This window comes from Ambystoma mexicanum, chromosome 4p (assembly GCF_040938575.1).
Source record: "Ambystoma mexicanum isolate Mex_15411 chromosome 4p, UKY_AmexF1_1, whole genome shotgun sequence".
NCBI classification, from domain to species: Eukaryota; Metazoa; Chordata; class Amphibia; order Caudata; family Ambystomatidae; genus Ambystoma; species Ambystoma mexicanum.
In genome coordinates, this window is record NC_090927.1 from 597,252,692 (window position 1) to 597,274,198 (window position 21,507).

The window sequence follows — 21,507 nt, forward strand, 5'->3', positions numbered from 1 at the left end:
GCACTCCTTTTAGTTGCCCTTATTATACCTGCCAAAATAATGCACCATGTCTGAATGATTGCCAGTCACATGAGTTATGATAAGCAATATTTGTTTTTTGTATTACACATGAGTGTATTTTTTCCAATGGCATTACACACATTCTGCATTTTCTCTGAGCATTGTTAACAAATGAATAGCCACAACTTAACCAACTGCTTATACTGAGAATACAATCATGTTTTCTGTGCACAGGTATTTTCTTTTTTCTTTACATAGGCATCATCTTCTAAGGACTGTGGCAGATCTTCAAGTATTGAACTGGTTGATGAGTTCTCTTTATAATCACATATCAAGTATGTTAGTAGTTGAATGGTTGGGGAATGTTAAACTATGAATGTTCACAACGTGGTTTACCTTGTTAGTGCGCACATAAGCCAACCATTTTCACACTTAGAGAAAAATAATTAGAGGGGACATTGATTGCAACCTTTTTAAACAATACATCAAGCACTGTGTGCACCGAGGTGCTTCCACTGATGTTGGACACATTACTTCAAATTCAGATGGGCCAATAGTTAGTGGTTGTGTCAGTTTGGACTCTGTGTCAGGCAATGACTGTTAAACACTCTGACTTGAAGTTATTATCGTAGTACCTTCCTCTTCTGTAAAGAGCAACTCTATGCCTTCATAATAGAGAGATTTTACAAACAGCTCCGGTGATAGAGTGGAGGAGGCTTCCACTACTTACACCTGCCTGGTTTTGTCGATATCCTTAGTTGGTAAGTAAAGTCACTTATGGGGGATACATGTGTCCTATTTCCTATGATGCAAGAGGCCTACAGTTAGAATTAAAAGGAATATTAGTTGTGTTCATGATCATTGGCTCCATTGTTGCCTGGGTCAAGACCTCTTACTGTTCATTGTAAAAACTTTCCTATTATAATTCTTAGGTTCAGAATTGTGATCACTGCGAGCCGTGCTAGGCAAATCAACCATAGATGAGGAAGGTACTAATGTATTGGACCCTTTTGATTTTGTATGAGTGCGGCTGTTCTTTTGTTTGAAGTGCTTCTTGCGTCCTTTATTGATTTTTGTTTTTAGTATTACGAGTATTGTCACATTGTCCCGTACAATATTCATATACAGAAGTTACCCCTTTCTCCTTACCGGCAAGTGATTTGTTCACTTAATTTCCATTTCCAGAAGCGACAAGATTGCTAGTGTGAATAATTGCCAAATTGAAATCACTAGTAGCTCGCGTTGAGCTACTGACTTCTCAGACATTTGGCATCAAATCTGTCAAGTCCTCAAAATCTGTGATAGATTCAGATAGCGTTGTTGAAACATTAGTAATAGGACGTATAGGAGGAAGCCGTCAAAGATAGTGTTTAATAATAGGGTATGACCCGTAGTGGTCCTATATAATTCCTCGCAAAGGCGTACCAAGGAAGTAAGAAGATAATCAAGGGAATGCAATTGTGCATTAGGAACAATACCACTTTTAGTAAGAGTCGAGCTGTGAGTGTTGGCTTCCATAGCTTCAGTGCCTAGGAAAGAAAAAGTGGAGTTCTGAACAGGAGAAGTGGAGTGGCCAATATGCTCATCCACGAGCAATTCATGTCCACAAACTGAATAGCCTCCAGGGTAAGTTATTGTTTTGTGCCGTTGATTGCTAATGCAACAGTGTGGTCTGGAGACATGTCTGCAGCAGGTTTACTTGTGATGCATGCCCCAGTAGAAGCAGATAGTACAGCCAAGGTAGGTAGGTTGTCATCGATAATGATCACATTTTATATTGCACTGACCATGTGAGACAGGTTGATGGTTGCAGTGACTTGAGTTGTTAAAGATTTTAAGCAAGAGTCCTCCTGCATCGGCACACTCAGGCTAGACAAACAATTTGCAGGGTAGGGAGAAATGACTTAGGCAGCAGTAACCAAGTCAATGATCATGCTGCTTGAACAAGCCAATGAGGTGGGCCAGGTGGCAATAAGATTAAAACAGGCAAAATTGGTTGTGGTGGGAAAGAAATTAGTTATTTTTTCTCCCATCAAGCCTAATGAAACATTACAATTTCTAGTGTTTTTTTAGTTTGGATAACCTCAAAGTTCTGGGTTCAACGCTTGAGACTTCTTCCACAGTATTGGAAGGAGATATTTAAAAACTTACTGGGCCTCATTACGACCCTGGCGGAACGGGTTAAACGGCGCCGTAAAAGCTGCCGGCGCCATTCAACCCGTTCCGCCACATTACAAGGTCCCCTCGCGGGACACAGTAAGCACGCCTGGGAAAACCAGGCGTGCTTACCGGGTCCCGCGAGGGGAAGAGGGAGCAAACAACGGGCCATCTCGTAATGGCCCGTTGTTTGCTCCCTCTCCCATTCCCATTCAGTCCTATGGGGGCTGAAATGGGAATGGGGAAGGACCGTGTCCGGGTCCTTGGAGGGAGGAATTACCGGGCCATCCGAACTCGGAATGGCCCGGTAAATCCTCATTCCGAGGACCCGGACACGGATGCGATTTCGGCGGCAGCCATGCCGCCAATAGCGGCATGGCTACTGCCGAACTCGTAATGAGGGCCACTGTGTTTAGACCGGGTAAAAGAGGATGCTTCGGAAGCCAGTTTGAGCTTCCAGGATTGTCAAATCTAGTGTTGAGATTAGACTTCAAAGAAACCGTGTGGTCTGCCATCCTGCCATTTTATGGTGTGAGGGTGACATGCTTTTCACGCTTCATGCTAATGAGTGCATCACTGTTGCGCCGCTGATGTGCAACTTTAGCACTGTCTACATGTTTTTATATGCAATGGGTGGCTACAAAGGCTCCTTTCCCACAGTCACTACCTATAGGGTTGTGGATATGGGAGTATGCAGCTCTCAGAACAGCGAGAACCCAACAATGGAGGGCAAGTGCCACTTCAGCAGTGCAGGAGTGTTTTTATCTGCAGTGGGCAATTCCAAGGGCTTCTGCCCCACAGTCACGACCAGGAGGGTTGTTTACATGGTTTGTTTGTTTGTTTGTTGGTTTATTTATTTCTAATGTGCACCACGCCCAAAGGTAACAGGGCACAGCAGTAAGAATATGCAAAGCTTATAGAGTAACAAACATTTCACAGTACAATGCGGTATATTTACAGGTAGATTTATAAAGGCAAAATAGTGATACAAATGTACAATATGCAATTTATAAGCGAGTTAGGTTATGCATTTCACTGGGTTACAATATAGGATAAGGCAGCCCAAATGAGGCAGATGGCGCTCGTAAGGCTAGTGTTCAGTAGTACAGAGCAGGTTGATATACTTTTTTCTGAAGTGTGGGTAGGGTGGGTCTTCTCTGAACTCAGGAGGCAAGGAGTTCCAAAGTTTGGCCGCTTTCACAGGAAAGCTGTGTCCGCCAATCTTGGTGAGTCTAAATCTTGGAACCACAAGGCAGTTGGCATTATTAGCTCTCGTTGGTCTAGTGGAGGTTGTTCTAATCAGTCTGACTGTTAGGTAGCTAGGGGCCGTGTTATTTAGGGCTTTGTGGGTCAAGGAGACCATTTTTAGCTGTATTTTATTGTGGGTAGAAAGCCATTTCTGTTGACGTCTGATGGGGGAAATGTGTACTCTTTTATTTATGCCTAGTGCAGCTCTTAAGGTGTTATTTTGAAGAGTTTGTAACCTCTGGATAAGGGCTTTATTATCACTGCTGTAAGAGCATTGCAGTAATCCAACCTAGAGAGTATGAGTGCTCTAGCCAGAATCATGCAGCTGTTATTTGAGAGGTATGGCTTACCGGCTCTAATGAGCTTGCAAGTGTAAGCCGTGGTGGAGGCCAAAGATTTTTCTTGTTTGTCAAAGGACATAGTTGAATCGAGGTAAACTCCAAGGGTTTTTACCTCCTTAGATACCCTAATGATGTTTTCATCGATGGTGAATGAGGAGTATTCATGACCTAGTTTAAAGAGGTTGGTGTGTGTACCCAAGATTATCAGCTCTGTCTTATCATCGTTCAGGCATAGGACATGGTTGGCCATCCATGCCTGAATGATGAGATGTACCCTATTCATCAATGCCGAGTCCTTGCCATGATCCCCGGAAAGAGGGAAGAGAATCTGTGTATCATCTGCATAATTAGTATAGGTGATGCCCAGAAGGTCCAGATCATCGAACAAGGGTTTGGTGAATATGTTATAAAGTGTGGGGGAGACACAGGAACCCTGTGATACACCACACTGGATGGGGGTAGGATCCGCTGCTGCCGATTGGGAGAACGCCCGCATGGTCCTTTCGCTCAGGAATTATTCTATCCATCTGATAGCATCTGTGGAGAAGTGAGCTGCTGAATCTAGGTGTCTGCATATGACCTTGTGATCCACTAGGTCAAATGCAGCTGAGAGATCTAGAAGTAGGATAAGGATAGTCTTCCCTTTATCTCTCAGCTCATCAATCTGTGTTTTTAAGTCAATCGGGCCGTTTCCGTCCCATGTAGTGGGCGAAAACCAGATTGTCTAGCTCCCAGGAGTTTGTGCAGTTCCAAGTATTTTTGTATCTGGGTGTAGGCTACTTTATCAAGTATTTTAAGTAGAAATGGTACCATTGTAATGGGACGGTAGTTAGTGGGAATGATCAGGTCAAGAGTTTGCTTTTTTGAAAGTGGAAGTGCCCAGGATTGTTTAAGGTTGGCGGGAATGGTGCCAGCAGCAAAGGAGGCATTCATCAATTCGGAAATGAATGGTGACAGATCTCTAACGGCATCTTTTATAATTTGAGCAGGACAAATGTCACCTTTGCAATTGGATGGTTTACGAGATAGAATAGTTTTCTCTACTTCTAGGATCGTGGTTTTGGTAAAACTGAATCTAGAGGTCTGTGCGGTGGGTGTATCGCTAGACGGAAGGGTGTTTGCAGACAATTGTGAATTTACAGTGTCTTTTTTTAGTTCTATTTTATTTTGGAAAGTATTTATTTTATTAGCTAGTGCATGTTGAATGTCTGAACACCAGGTCTTGTTTTTGATACATATGTCAGGTATGGGAATTGGTGACTCTAGTTCTTTTAGTATAGTGAACAATTCCTTCATATTTGAGTTTGATTTGGCAACGCGTTCATTATAGGAATTCCGTTTTGCCAGACAAACTTCTTTTTTGTGATGCAAAGAAATGGTAGTTAGCTTGCCTTTGTTCTCAATGGAGGGGCATAGTCTCCAAGCAGTTTTGCATTTCCTTTTCATATTGCGTAGGTCCTTTAATTGTGGGGTAAACCACTTGTTTAAGTGAGCTTTTGGTTTACTTGCTCTATGTTTGAGTGGGGCAATTTTATCCAGTGTGGTGAGCATGATTTTATTGTATTCATCGACCATGGCACTAGGGTCTGAATTATTGGACAGTGCGTTTAAAGTCGGGAGAATAGCTGGGATCACATTGTTTACTGTGATATTCTTTTTATTTCTGGTTAGGCATGGTGGCACTAATTGCGGGGCTATGGGTAATGGTCTAGTGGTAGATAATGTGAAGGACACGAGTGAGTGGTCTGTCCACAGTTGTGGCGTGATAGAAGTAATGGTGGCTGTACAGTTATGATAAGCTACCCAATCCAAGGTTCTTCCTTTAGTGTGGGTAGGTTTACTAACTTTTTGAGACAGTCCTAATGTAGTGAGGATATTGGCTATTTCTAAGGCATGCTTATCCGCTGGATCATTAAAGCCAAGATTAAAGTCACCAAGTAGTAGCAATTGAGTGGTGGTTTTGAGGTTGTTTGCTAGTATACTGTAAATATCCTTTTCAAAGGTTCCCAGAGGGCCAGGAGGTCTGTACAGTAGATGGATGGTAAGTGACAAGGAGTTGTTTAGGGGAGTTTAACAGTAAGGATTTCACATGATTGCAGTTTGTGGGGGGGCTATTCTCAGTGATAGGCTCGCTCTGGATATAATGGTGATTCCCCCACCTCGGGTTCCGTCTCTGTCTTGCCTAGAAATCGTGTAACCTTCTGGGATGGCTAGCATGAGCGAAGGTCCTGCGGCATTGTGTAGCCAGGACTCCGTTATGGCCAGGAAGTCTAAATTTTCATTGGTTATTAAGTCGGCAATATCCATAGCATGGGCAACAAGGGATCTCGCATTTAGGAGTGCTCCTTTAAGGGGTTGTGCTTCCGTTTTGGCAGTATCCAAGTGCTATGATGGTGAGTTGGGGGATATTTAGTTTGGTCTTGTGATTTGTATCCTGATTGCTGTTGGAGCAAGGGGCAAGTGCAGAGGTATACTGGTTGGTATTAGTATACTTCATGATAATGGGATAGTTAGTTTTCTTGTTTTGTAGGTGGTAGTAATATAGTGAGTGGTTCATGTAGTTTGGTGAGTCTAGCACAGAGTTTGGAATTTCAGTTGTTAATGGTGCAAGGGAGGGTAGCATAGGCTCCAAGGCCTGGGGTATAGAGAGATTTAGGTTGGTCAAAGCTAAGGATATTTACTGCCATGTTTGTCTGGCTGGGTGAGAGTAGCTCAAGCTCAGTTGGAAGGACTCCATTGCAATATTCTCTAGTGATGGTGAGGAGTGTGGTGGCCATCATTATACAATAAAGAAACATGTTTTGCAAGAGGTAGGGTATATACCTGTAGGTATTGAATGGTAAAAGGTGAAGCGCACAATTTGATCACAATCAGGAGTCCCAGGCAATACGAGGGAGGCAATTGTCAGCTAGGGCCCATGTGTCAGTTCAAGTGGGTCGCAAGGCATAATTGAATGGGGCACATAACTCGGAGCGCCAGGGATCGAGGCGCAGCGGAGGCCGGCAAGATCAGTACAGTGTGAGAAAATTAAAAGTACATGTAAATTGTGAATAAGAGCATTATGCTAGGCACTGATGAACACGGTGCATCCGGTCAGCACACAAGTACATATAGTATAAGGATGCATAAAGTCATTTACTTGATGCTAATGTTTCAGGAAATATAATAAAATATTCAGAGCGTAGTGCAAGGGTGTAATATGCTCACCATTCAACTGTCAAGGAGAAATGCATCACAGTGTGTCAGAGAGCACAACGTTAAAGTTAAGTTGAACTATAGGACATACTCAGTTATATAAGCAGACCAGGTACAGTATATACATTTCCACATACACCATGCGTGTGAACAGACTAGTGGGCACGGAGGCGAGTCTAACTCAGGATATTCCACTTACAAGCCGAGGTAGATGCACAGGCACAAGTATATGGCGGCAGAATGTATACAGGCCCTGCGTGTAGGTCAGATATACATTATGGAATTGTTGCTATGCATACACTCGTGTTATAGGGAGACGGTATGGCAATTCGGATAGGCTGTCTAGTATGATCATACGGTGGTTGGTATAATACATTGGGCTCACATTTACTGAATGAATTAATAGGCTTGAACAAATATGTACGAGCAATACAGCACAATCAAAGCAATCCGGTGGTGGCAATGTTAGTTCAATTGGAATATATTTTACGAGCGAGTATAACAGTGCGTTAATAGTGATGCCCAGGCGCCATATGCACATGGTAGTTTGCAGATCTCAGAACTGCGAGAATCCAACAAGTGAGGAGGAGTTGGAATCATTATTGTTTCTGGGGCTTGTTGAATACTATCAAAGATCATTCTGAATTGGCAAACTATTGCTGGACCTCTGACTGCCCAGTTAAAGGCCAGACAACCTAATCAGCTGACATTAAGGCATTACAGAAACTGAAGATCCCCTAGGCCATCCTATCTTTCGGATGACATATATTCTGCATCCATTCATCCAGCGCCTCAACGCCCGCGGGCAGTGTGAGCGCTTTAAAAATGCAAATTAATAAATAAATACATAAGACTAAAGCCTTCCAAATAGTGCTAGGGCTATAGGGGACCTGCGGCGTAATGCCTCCATAATGACAAAGGAAGTATGGGCGGGATACACCAGAGTCTATGCCCATCACCTGCCTGCTTGGATTAACGAATCCGGTAACCCCACAAAAACCCTCACCACAAAATCCATGAGTGATAAGAGGGGTTGGAATTCCCAAACAGCAAGCTAAGTGGAAGTTGATGCAGGGAACAAGCTCCAGAGAGCATGATCTGGGGGAAGGAACAGCATACATACTTGGCACGCAGAGAGGGGTAAGAGATGTTTGGCAATCGAAGTAGCAGAGAAACCAGGAGTCCCCCAGCAAATCCCTGTGGATCTGTGTTGGTGTCCAGAGACAAGCAAGACTGGGACACGTGTCTCCAATGTGCAGCCCATTCATTACTGCTCAAATCAGCAGTGCCGCGGGACTGCAGCATACACTTACTGCAACACATTGTCCAACTGAGCAGAGGAGGTACAAGAACCATATGCTCCGGTTGCTATTTTTGCCTCAGATTTTCCTCGTGAAGCCCTGAGTGCTCCAAACTTTCCGGTGGGCTCGTTATAAAGATGGAAGTTTCAAGACCCAGGTGTGGGAGACAGAAAGCCTCCACATACCAAAATTCGATATGCCATCCTCGAAATGTGCAGAAACAGATATAACAGATGCAACATCACAGAAACAGGTGTGATTCGTGGTCGTAGGTCCAGCAAAAGGTTTGGCCATCCTCAAAATGCACGTCCACTCTCCTCTCTTCCCCATACCACCCACTCTCCTTTCGTTCTTCTATCCCATGTATTGCTTGATCGATCTTTCTTTCTTTCTTTCTTTCTTTCTTTCTTTCTTTCTTTCTTTCTTTCTTTCTTTCTTTCTTTCTTTCTTTCTTTCTTCCTTTCTTTCTCCCTTCCTTCTTTCCTTCCTTAGAAACATGGTAAGATATGGAATGCAGGCAGACAAGGTACACAATATTCACAAACAATATTGTTTAATGGTTTCAAACAAAAAGGACGACTTTGTATGTAACATCTCGGGGTTCTTATATTATTCGATTCCGTCCAAAGATACAAAGGCAAGTATTATTGGAACGAGTAATGATGTGGGAAAGAGTAATGTCCTTCTGATCCAGAGCGAAGCCAGGATTTCCAGGAGCATTTGAACGATGGAGCAAGGTTTGTTGTTCAATGTCATTATAACATATACCTATAATTGACATCAGAGGAGATAGGAATGTTCTGCCCTTGTCCGTGCATTGTTGTGTATTCCAGGACCGTAGAAGCCCTTTTATAACACAGCATCTAATTTCTCGTTGCAGAATTACTTTTCACATGTATATTTTTTCTAACTTTTTTTTTTAGCGGACACAAGTGTCAGATCCTGTTTTGAAGTAGCCAAAATGTGCCTTTCGGATTCTGTCTGCAACAGAAAGTTGGCTCCTCAACTCGCCGACTGTTCAACCAGAGTAAAACACGCCTGCAATCGCCCACAATGCCAGGCATCTATACGCTCTTTCTATGAACAGATGCCTTTCAATGTGGCACAACTATTCGCTTTCTGTGAATGCCACCATTCCGACAGTCCATGCCAAGACGCCAAGAAGGCCATTCACAGCGAACCGTGTGCAGTACACAGGAATCCAAACCAATCCTGCCTTTTAAATATTCAAAGATGTGATGCGGACCACACATGCAGGTTTGTTCACACACGTTTGCCTTATGTTTTAACGTTACGTTCTGTATGTTCAATTATCACTTACTTGTCAATGGATTGCATGAGTTTTGTGCAGTATTTCAAAGTCGTGTTTCATTCGTTTTATTTATGTCTGAAAAGGTGTGTCTCTTTCTCCTTTAACAGAGAGAGTTTCTGTTGAGGTAGGCATGATTACACAGAACGGTCTACCTCATAGAGATGAGGCAAATCATGCAAACGTGTGAACCACATGCATGTCTATGCCTACCCACTCTCCTTAGAAAAAAGCGAACATGAGTATGTACTCAGTAACAGGTCTTCTTGCATCGCCACCCCTCGGTGGTTACTGCTGAAAACTATCATTATGAAAAAAGGGTAAATGACCGGTGCGGTGCAGGAGTGCAAGGCTAAGTAGTGGCTAAACTGCCTAATCAGCCCCCAAACATAAACAAACCAAAAGGGAACCCAATTATAAAGGAAAAACAGGCACGGCTAAGAGATATGCCACCTTTCACCGTGTGTGGAAACATTGGAGGCGGGAAGGCTAACTCTCAGAAGGGGTGTGAATGTGAGAAAGTAACTACACAAAATAAAATAATGTCCAATCATGGTTCTATAAAAATATATAATTTAATTAAACAAATCATTCATGCAAATAATATTAAAAGCACTATAAAAAAGAGAGAAGATGCAGAACAGACATAATTAATAATCTGAGGAGGCCAGAGCCATCCTGACCCCGTTACCTTTGGTGCTGGGGTGAAAGAAGTGACCGGAGGCGTGATGTTGTGGTTGGCAATACGATGCTGTGGTTTTTATTGCAAACAGTGATATCTTAAAACAATTGGGTATGTTTATTTATACAAACAAACACAATGGGCCTCATTACAACTCAGGCGGTAAGGGGTTTACGGCGCCGTAAACGGCGCCGACCCTTACCGCTTGAGTACGAGGTCCCTTAGCGCCATGGAGATCTTAACGGCTGCTTTTTGCAGCCGTTAAGATCCATGGCGCTAAGGGACCATGGAGTTAATTACGCCACCGTAATTTACGGTGGCGTAATTAACGCCTTCCCCACTCCCATTATGCCCTATGGGGCAAACATGGGAATGGGGAAGGGTAAATGGGGATTGGGGACTTACCGCCCCGCCAAACTCGGAATGGGGCGGTAAGTCCGCCAACCACCATGGCGTAAACATAGTTTACGCCATGGTGGTAAAGGTACGACCCAGGCGGTAACTTACCGCCTGGGTCGTAATGAGGCCCAATGATAAACAACTGTTATCCCTTGGGCACCAGGCCAGTGGCCTCTACCTGGCCCGGTTCCGTCAACTTCTTCCCACGACTTCGTGGGCCCCGTTCGTTGCCCTGTTTTCCCTCTCTTCTTCTTTCTGTTAGGGTGGGTGGGTTTTGGGAAAAGAAGATAAGAGAAGAGAAATGTTCAGCATACTTCCCAACATGCTAGAAACCTGAAATTTGCCATGTGGCTAGGTTACATGATGTAGACAATGGAAAAAGTATAAAATCTAAATATTTGTACTTTTCTTTTTTAAGTGTTTTTTTTTTACAAAGTCTGCAAATATTGGATATCTGTGTGTGTCTGTTAAAAATGTTCAGCATACTTCCCAATATGCTACAAACCTGAAATCTGAGATGTGGGTAGGTTCCATGGTGTGCACAATCTAAAAAGTATAAAATATACATTTTTTGGGGGGGCTCTGTTGTACTTGCAGAAGATGGGCGCTTGAGTGAGAGCTCCAGACTGAGGAAACTCCTGAACTCTGAAATCTGCGGTGGTGCGACAAATTCCCTGGGGAAGAGAATATTTTTTGACTGCTGGTGCCCTTCCACAGCAACTGCCGTGATATTGTGCAAAGAGGGCTTGCCGCAGCGTAGATGTTGCTGCTTTCAAAAAGACTGGGAGTCCCCCTCGCGCTGATCCGCTCCTCGCCTGCAAAAGGGGCGAGCCCCTGTGGGCGTGTGTGCCATGGAGGTGGAGGCCTGCCGGTGGGAGGGGTGTCTCACTTGGCTGGCCGGCTTGCCTTGCTGCTGTGGTGTGGTAAGAGAGTGGCGTCTGCAGCTCGGCGTGGTACCCGGCTGGCTGACGGACACATGCATACATAGCCTGGTGCCACATCTGATACAGCCCGTGGGTTGAGAGTGGACACTGGAGCACGTGGAGCTGCCTGTGCAACCCAGTATGTGCCTCACAACGGCTCTCCTGTCACCGCCATAAGTGGCGAGTCCTCTTGACTTGTGGGTCCGAGGTGGCCCGAGATGAGGAACTGTGGCCTAATCCCCAGCATCCCCGTGGTGGAGAGCGGTGGCCTGAACTTGTGAGGTCTGGCGGGCACTGGCGCTGACCGTGCCCCATCGCAGTGAGTACATAATGCACCAGAACTCCCTCTCAACTGTATGAACTTTGCTTGGCCCCACCTGGGTGAGGGGGCGCCGTGGGTCCCTGTTCGCCGTGACTGCTGAAGCACTGCTTCCTGCCTTCTCCCGCCCGACTGTAGCAGGGCACGACTGGTCGGGTTGCGGTGCGGGGTGCTCCTGGTCCGTGCTACAGACCAGATACACGAGCCGCCAGACCCACACATGTGCGCAGCTCTCCCTTGCATCTGTCGCCTACCAAGAGGCCCACTGCAGATTGTACCGGCACCCAGTTCCTTGATATGCTTCGTCACTTAGTGCATCCCCTGAGGGCCATCATATGTGGGGGAACACAACCCATTCAGCTAACGGAGGAATTAGCCCGAGTGGAAGCCAATGTTGGTACTGCTCCGATCAGTAGCCCACCTTCCTCCACCAGAACTTGATATTGCTGAAGCTTCCTCCCAGGACTCACTCCACGCCCTATGACATCTAGTCCATATCTAACTGCCCTTCTCCATTACCACGTGGGCCCTTCTCCCAAAGACTACTTGGTCCTTGGAACAGGTTTGAGTACTGGACTATATATGGAGTGTACAAGCACACCTTTCAGCTTTAATCAGGGGCTTAATATTCCTGGGTCAGTTCAACCTTGTGTACATACCTGCTAAATATGCCCTCAATAAGCGATTGTTGCTATTACCACACAGCCAGCAGACATTGAACTCCTGGAGTCTACCCTACTAACCCCTTACTGTACTGTCACCTGGGATCTAGCCCACGCATTGCTTGTTCATCAAACAAGGGACCCCACTGCCAATCCCGTCCCGATATCTGCCAGCAACTGGAAGTGGATAGCCGCACCCCTGATGGATACTTGCTGTCGGTGAACCACCTGACCCAGTGAAGCCGCAACCGCACCGGGTGCACCGCACAGCTTGCCTCGAGTGGCGGCTGCTGCGACCATGACACAAGGAGCTCACAAAAAGCAGAGCTCCATCAATATATTTGCGAAAGCACCACCAAAGCCGTCAGAGCTCGCGCATGAGGCTGATCCTGCCACGTCAATGCCTCCGGAGTCCACTGAATCTCAGAAAATGCTGAAGGGATTTAAAGCCCTATACTGTAAACTAGATGTCATGAATGGGACCATATCATCAATTAAAGCCACATTGAAAAAAACGATAACCGAGTTGCGGAGGTGGAAACCAGATTTGGAGTAGCTGAGGATTACATTGCCGCCCTTTGAGTGGAGCTGACCACGCTCTCTAGACTGGTTCTGGATGTCAGCAAGAAAAATGAAGACCTTGAATCGCGCTCTAGACAAACAACCTCTGCATTATCGGGGTCCCGGAGTATAAGATAGATGGCCCTATGGAACACTATATCGAACACACTCTGCTCATGCTACTGGATTCTCCGAAACTCTTCCCACAATACGCAATAGAGAGAGCCCACCGAGCCCTGATGGCAAAACCTAAGCATGGTGCGCCTCCTCGTCCCATCATTACAAGAGTTTTGAAATACTGCGATAGAGACTCGCTCTTTCGGGCGGCGAGAGCCAAGGAGGAACTCTTTCTTGGCTCCTCCAGGATCCACTTATATCCTGACTTCTCTGTGTCTGTCCGGCAGGAGCGCAAGACTTTCCTGCCTGCCAAGAAGAGGCTGTGAGACCTGGGGGTCAAATGCTGGATGCTCTATCCGTCCAAACTAAGGATTGAACACTCGAATCAAGTCTACTTTTTCACCATTCCTGAAGAAGCCTCCAAATGTATCGACAAACATTTCCCATGATGACCACACACACCATGGCAGCCAAGCTCATGATGCTTCGTCAATATCCCTGTATCAATTCCTGTTGTATACCGGAGCATGTTAGTAGGAGCCCTCATGATTCACGGTCTACTCCGGTCCAACTGGTCCTTGTTCAATGTCACAAATTTGTCATCTTCACTCATCATATATCTTCTTCACACTGGTCTTGCCTGCACCTTTCTCAGTTTTGGGGGTAGGTTTGCTTGACATTGTCTGACATTCTGGATTGCATGATCGCTCGAGTCCTCTGGTGTGTCTTTTTCACGAATTCCCTGAACTGGGTCGCAACACCAAGAAAATAGCAGGACTATGTATGTTGTTGGCTGTTCGTTGTATTCTGTTTTGCTGGCTCAGTCCGGGAGTCCCCACATATACTCAGTGGCTTTGAGCTGTGACTTGGGCTTCGGATATGGAGGCGGCTTGGTCGACCCAGCAACAACTGGTATCACGGCCCAGGAATATCTGGGCTGCATTCCATTACTATGTTTCCTCTATGTCAGCAGAAACCGATACTGATTCCGATGATCCCACCTCTCTAATCCAAATAACTGCTTAAAGGATGTGTCACGATTGTTGCTACATCATGTGAACTTTGCATACTGCGTTTCCTGCTGGTCTCCTAATACTCTGTTTATGTTACACTTACACTGTGTATGATGAATGTATTTCAGTTTACTATTTGCAACCCACTCGCTCTCTTGTTGTAATGTCAAGCATAATAAACTAAGTTTAAAAACAATTTGTATATATATATATATATATGTATATATATACATTTTTCAATTAATTATTTTAAGCAGTCTGCAATGCTTGAATATGTGGGTGTGTGTGTGTGTCTGTTCAAAATGTTAAGCCTACTTCCCAACATACTACAAACCTGTAATTTGACACGTGGGTAGATTCAATGGTGTAGACCATGTAAAACATATAAAATATAAATGTTTCTGTTTTTTAAGTGATCTGCAATGTTTATGCCTAACATATGGCTCTTTGTGCCATAGTGCTGCCGTAGTTCTATATTGAGTGTTCCTAAAGTTCAGCAGTTCATGATAACTTCAGCAGTTCATTGTTCCTAAACTTTCCACAATATCAGCATTCTAGCTGACGTTCGCAGCACTCACTTTTGAAGTCATGCAGGTGACACAATACAGTGCTTCTGTAGTGATGCGGGTGACAGCAAATGGTGTATGTCTCTTCAATAGTGTCTGCAATGGCGTTGTTCGTCACATCGTGACAAATCTCTCATGATAATTACAGAAACTTAATTTCCCACAGAAATTGATGAATGTATGCCATGTCAACAGTATGAAGCTTACATGCTTTATTCGTACACGTACAGGTACGGCACTTCAAGTACATGGTTCAGCCCTGCACATAAAGCACTTGTGTTAAGGTTACTACTGCCTTGGCTGTCAATTGGGACACCAATATTATTGCTGCGCAATCTAAACGCTCCAACTCAAAGTAGCTGGAACCAATTGACAAGATTTATGCTTTTCTCATGGTCAGCTTAATGTGGCTTGATCCAGAGTCAGAAATAAAGACACATTTGTTCACACTAGCTCCTACAGGAAATACTAGCAATATTCTCTACAAAGGCACTTGATAAACATAAACAATAAACTTTAAACTACGACTGAAGTAGGAATTACCGTGCGAGGCACGGATACATCTGCTACTACTTCCATAATTGTAAATACATTATTATAAATGTATTGTTTCTCTCTGTTGCTAATTTACATTTCTGTCCACAATCTCAAACCTAAAGTAATATTATTAATAATACACATTGTTGAATAAGTAGTACATGAAACACCAGCACTTTTCATCAATATAGTCAATTCAATGTATACAACTTAAATGTGTTTATGTAGACCTATATTTTTTAAGCATTTGTATATATTTATATACATTGAAAAATATGCTTATGCACACATTTTTTTTAAAACATCAAATTAAATTATGTAAACAGAATATTCCACTGCTGACTGAAAGTTTTACACATGAGTGGAATGGATTATAGTATTTAAGTAAAACATTACAAATCACAGTTCCTCTCTTTCCACATGTCACTACCCAAATAAAAACAAAGCTAAACATTCTAAAATACCAGTATAAACTGCATAATTCCAGCCACCTCTTAACGTTGGGATGTCTGGGGTCTACACTCGTCTGGCAATCCTGAGGGTCTACGTGGCTAGGTGCCGCTGACTGCTGCTACCTGATGCCCTTTTAATAAGTCCACAAGCAAAAGACAATGTGGCATGGACCCGTTTACATATTCAGTTGATGTCACTCCTGGCGGCCTAATGTTCACAAATGCACGATGAGCCCGTATAGAGTGACCACATAGTCTGCGATCAGTACTGTCTGTTCGTGAACACATAAAGGTTATTTTTCTCAATTCCTATCAACTTTAATGTGCAATTGTTCCCCTGTAGGTGATACACTCATGTCTAACTGTTCTTTCCACTTTGTTCAACTTGTCCTGCTTTTTTCTCACCAATCGACGTCCTTGGATAGGTAATGGCTCCAAAGACAGTGAACACCCAGGGGACATCCCCATATCTTCTACCCATCTTCAGGGAGATTCTTCGCCAGAATGGTACCATACCTCTCTAGGACCTTCAGGAGATATGGGAACTGTGATGGGAGCAGTACCCCCATGGGCCACCACCACCCACAATAAAACACAAAGGAGGGGATAACTATGGTGCAGTAGACAATGAGCCATAGGATAAAGAGGAGGCTGATGATGAGGCATAAGAAGTTCCTAAAAAGTCCTGCAGCCGTAAGGAATCATAGGTGTGGTGTTTTTATTCTTACTTTTGAAAATGTGCCAAATGTTCATGTTGCCTGAGTGTGCTGCACTGAGTGTGGATTCACACTTAGTCACAGAAAACAAGGGCAGTAATTATTGTATGGCTTCCATGACCTGTCACACCTGCACATTTCATGTGGATGCCTAAGGCTTTTCCATTAAAGGGACATCTAGCAACTTCTTCTACCTCATCATCTTCTACCTCTGTCCACAGTAGGAACAGCTCAGTTGGTCAGATGATTTCTCCTGTAACAGGAGACATTTCATCCATACTGCCACAAAGGACAACTGTCATATGTATATACTCTGAACTGCTAATTTCCTGTTTGGAGCAATACCAGAGTGTATATTAGGCCCCGGTGAAGTCACATAAGAAGGACTGCCCCGCCCAAAGGTTTTTGTGCCCCAGTTCCCCTCCTCCATCTTATTGTCAAATGGTATAAAAATTCAATCTATCTCACTATATACCCATCTTAAACATGTCCCCAAACTGGGTGATCAAACGGCAAGAAATTGTTTTATTGACAATATGAATTCAAAACATTGTATACACTTTAAGAATGGTGTCTTAAAAGTACCACATGGAAAATTCTTAGTATCTTTCCTCTCAAAAACAGATGTGTGGCACTCTGAATACTACCAAAAATAACTATTTATGTGATCTGTAAAATGTATTTTCCTTTAGAAAAACGTTCACTGCATTATTTTCAATGTTGCCATTTCCAAAAGATGCAAAACCAACATCCCAAACAAATGCACAGATAACTTTATTAACATTACGCTTGGCTTTCTCAAATCATGGATTGTAGATATTTTCCACAATTGTCTATGATTAATTTGGGAAAAGATACATTTAGTTTGTGGGAAAAGAGCCATCAAAGCTCTGAATGTATCTTTCATAGCAAAGACATTTCAGCAAAATGCCTTAAACTATTATCTCCACTCCACAATTAATAATAATCATCTCTGTGTGTTTTCATGTCACCATGCACAGCAACAACTTGATTCCACTTTATTTCCTGAACTCCATATCAAGTCACTTTGCAAACAACCTGTACACCCATGAATCACCACTGGCCAAGCAGTCTTCTTGTGGAGCTGCAGATTTACAGCAATGCTCAAAATGAAAAGTAGCACTTACTGTCTTTTCCTATCAAGTTCAACTCCCTCTCGACAAACGGAAAACCTGATCGGCTGTGTCTCCCATTGTCCGTAGACACGTGTGTCTGTCAGTGAGCACTGAAGTCCTTTTTTCAAAGCATGATGTGAAAAATGCATAGCAAAGTGCCCGGAAGGGAAGTGTGATCTATCTGTGAGTATCCACATGTGTCTGTGGACATCAAGCAAGGGCATATTCCTTCATCTCTGTTCACTCATATCTCTGCAAAACAATTCAAGAAATCACAGTGCCATCCATCAAACACATCCGGTAACCCTCCATTTCAGCTTCTCATATTAGCTGAATGTCTCAGATGTATTATTCAAATCTGTGAGTTAATTTGTGCTGTGAATAAGAGCTTCCTCTATCACTAGCTACCTTTTACATTGTTTACAGTTAAACACTTTCAGAACCTACAGCCATCAACATCCAAGAAGACATCCTGAAGGTATGTTTTATTAAACAGTTTTCAAAGCTTATCAGCTATGTTGAAACATGACAATAGATACATGTAAATATGTACAATGTACTAACATTGATCAGTTTTACTGTGAGCAACCTTAATCTCCTCCAATTTAAAAACTTTACATTTCAATACAACAATGTCTTAATTCTAAAAATAATAGCCCATTAGCAAATAAATAATATTTTCTAGTGCATTTAAAACGGATTTTCTTCTAATTGCATACTGCCTTTATTTGCAAATACTTGCACTAATACACCACAGTTCAGACTGCATGTTTTGTCATGTGCTACCACATATGGCAGTTGCACTTGTTGCATCATTTGAAAACAGCTCAATTAACAACATACAATGCTACCATTACACCTATTTTTCATATTTGCACTGACAGATAATCAACAATGGCCCTCAAACTATACCATCTTAATTTTCATTTTCAAACAATAATCCACTGTACATTCTAAAAACTGTTCTTGATTCACATACATTGACATTATTCATAATGTAAACTACCAATATGAATATACAAATAAGTATATTTAAGACATTAATCCTGCCTTTGAAAACAACAATAGAATACTAACAGTAGCATGTCAAACCTGCGACTGCTACAGGTAACAGAATATGGAAACAGTCAAAGTTATACTTTGCACATCCCACTACATCTATTCCCACCATGAGCAGAAAACCCATGTGATTTCTATACATGACAAATAACATTTCATTTGAACATCAGCCGGTGCATTGTTATGTGCAGGAATGTCTCCTCAGAGGAAACAGCAAATTTAAAATAGGAATATATAACATGCTTTTACAATAAAGGTGTCATTTTCACAAATGTAATAACATCTTCTCTTTTTCATTTCTACAGCATCTAGACTTACAAACAAAGCTTGATTTTGAAAAAGAATATGTGCTGCATTTCACAGAAAGTAAGTATATTCATGTGGTGTGTATTACAATGCAATCTCTATAGAATACATCCACTTTCACTTATGAAGCCACCATTCAACTAACAACTCCACTTCATCTCTCACTGCTGATTAAACACACACATTCCCTCAAAAGGCATCTCACGGACTAGCTACACAATGTATCTTCTATCTATATTCCTTCACTTATGTTTCAGTCTACATTTTGCTTACACCGTCTTTGTGATATCATACCTAACCAATTTATTACACTCTTTACCACCCTTACTGGAAACACTAGCCAGTCAGCCAATCAGCTTACTGCAAACCTCACCTAAACCTACCGATCACCCATCCAGCTGCTTGGTCCTAGCATTCTAGCAATCCATGTCTATCCCCACACAAAACCACCACCTGCCATTTCTCTATCCACCTCCAACCATCCACACCACAATCACCCTTGCCAATTTCCCTATTGGGAAGATAAAGGTACCCTAAATGGTACTATTCACCAATGCCACCATGAAATACAAGTTATAGCTCTGAGCAAAGTGAAAGACTTAACGCTAGGCCCCAGGACCACTACCCAGGACCACCAAAAGTTGGTGAAGTCCACAAGCCACGTGATTATTCCTAATATCACCCCATATTTATGTTCCATGCTCTGGACAGCTGTTTATTTGAATAAAGATCAGGTCAAACACTCAATGTGACTTGTTCTGTCAAACAAATACATTACAAGAGCACCATTGAAATGGAACTTGTCACTCTATTTCCATTGCGGCCCAAGTCAGAGGGGGGGTGTTAAAAATGCACGGATAGAAGAGAATAGATTTTGAAAAGAAGAGGGAAAAAAATTGAAGATACTACGTGGCTGAGAGCAGCTGTCAGTTTGCTGATAATAAAAGTTAGATTCAGTCCATAATCTGAACAAGCTAATTGTTTGCTGCTCCCACTACAGGTGCAAATAACAGACATGACAGTGTTTGGCCATGTATAATAACCATTAAATGAAACACAACCATATGTAAAACAGGAATTGCAAGATGCCAACTACTATTGCGACTTTCTAAAAGAAAACTCAGCCTTTACACTCAATCTTTTCTTTTCTCGGAAACTTTGTGTTAAGGGGTGTTTTATCCAATATATAATTGTACAAATATTACTTAATATCCTGTAAATGTCATGTAGCCCCAAATATAATAAATGCCTATCCCTCACAGTATTTTATTCCTATTTAATCACAAGGCCCCACAATGAAGCGTTACCACTCAGATAATGGGCCAGCAGACAACTTGCACACTCAGGTAAATCAACAGCATTAGCAGAGGGCACAGACAAATTACCTCATCAGTAATGCCGCCCCACCAGCAAACTTATACCTATTACCATCTGTGATGAATTGAGGGATTTCATACATGTTTCTGAAGGGGGAGCTCACCCCAGAGTCTAGAGAGGTGAGCCCACTCAGCAACACCTTCCCTAGAGGTCGAGGCAAGTGGGAACTCACAAGGAGAGATTCCCTTTTATGGGACAAGGGATCCCATTCCCATGAGGAATCCCTGATGCCATCAAGGTGATAGCCAACATGGATTTGTCTAACATTACGGAACATTAACACGTCCATAAAGATGAAGCAAACTCATGTTATCCACAGCAGAGAACTAAGACAATCCCTTTAAATTAGTCCCTCCAATTGACTGTGTTGAGGATGCTGAAAAGGGATGATATGACAAGAAACAGAAGAGAGAGATGACAAGAAATGTTAAGAAGCCGGACAACTGAGAGAACCTGGAAAAGTCCCCTGTGCGTAGCAGAGCGGAAGGAGGCATAGCTCTTGCAGAACGCAGAGCCAGCATAAACCAGTCAAGCTCTGATGCAGAGCCAAATATGCTGGGAGAAAGGTGCATGAGAATGGGAGAAATCACAGGATTGACTAGAGAGATCAGTGGTGGCATGACCACAAACCAACAGTCTGCTTGCAGAACAACGATGATACCACTGATGGGAGAGAAACACTCCCAAACCAAAATACAGGAGAAGTTCAATTTGAAAGATGAAAACAAAATGCATGTGAACCAGAAGGCATGACTAATGAGCCATCCAAGAGGATGCAGAAAGAGAGTCCACAAACTTACCAGTACCAGTGACATTAACCCCCGGAAGAGAAGCTAATGAGAAATGTATTGGAAATAAGTTGAGAAATGAGAACCATGTTCATGAAAGGCAGAGCTATATGTAATAATCAAGTGGGAGAGGAGTAGAGCTGAAAACATGTTACCTTGAGCAAGGGATAAGTCAACCCAAGTCCCAAAGACGAAAAGGAAAGAGAATATCATAAATAAAGACATTTGAAAAAAACACCCCAGGAGACCAAGTAGTCAAGAATCATATATCAAACATCACTCAGGGACGACAGGCTAGAACCTGACAAGAAAGAGAGAAGGAACGTATACAAAAGTAATATTG

The 21,507-nt window shown here is 43.0% G+C and overlaps 1 protein-coding gene across 1 annotated transcript in view; it reads left to right on the forward strand.

The window, feature by feature from the left end:
- GFRAL (GDNF family receptor alpha like) overlaps positions 1-21,507 on the forward strand; it is a 162,721-nt gene that overhangs the window by 47,682 nt on the left and 93,532 nt on the right. Inside the window, exons 2-3 of the mRNA XM_069605194.1 lie at positions 9,166-9,431; positions 18,999-19,059. Coding sequence (XP_069461295.1) covers positions 9,166-9,431; positions 18,999-19,059 — 327 coding nt within the window. The remainder of the gene's footprint in view (positions 1-9,165; positions 9,432-18,998; positions 19,060-21,507) is intronic.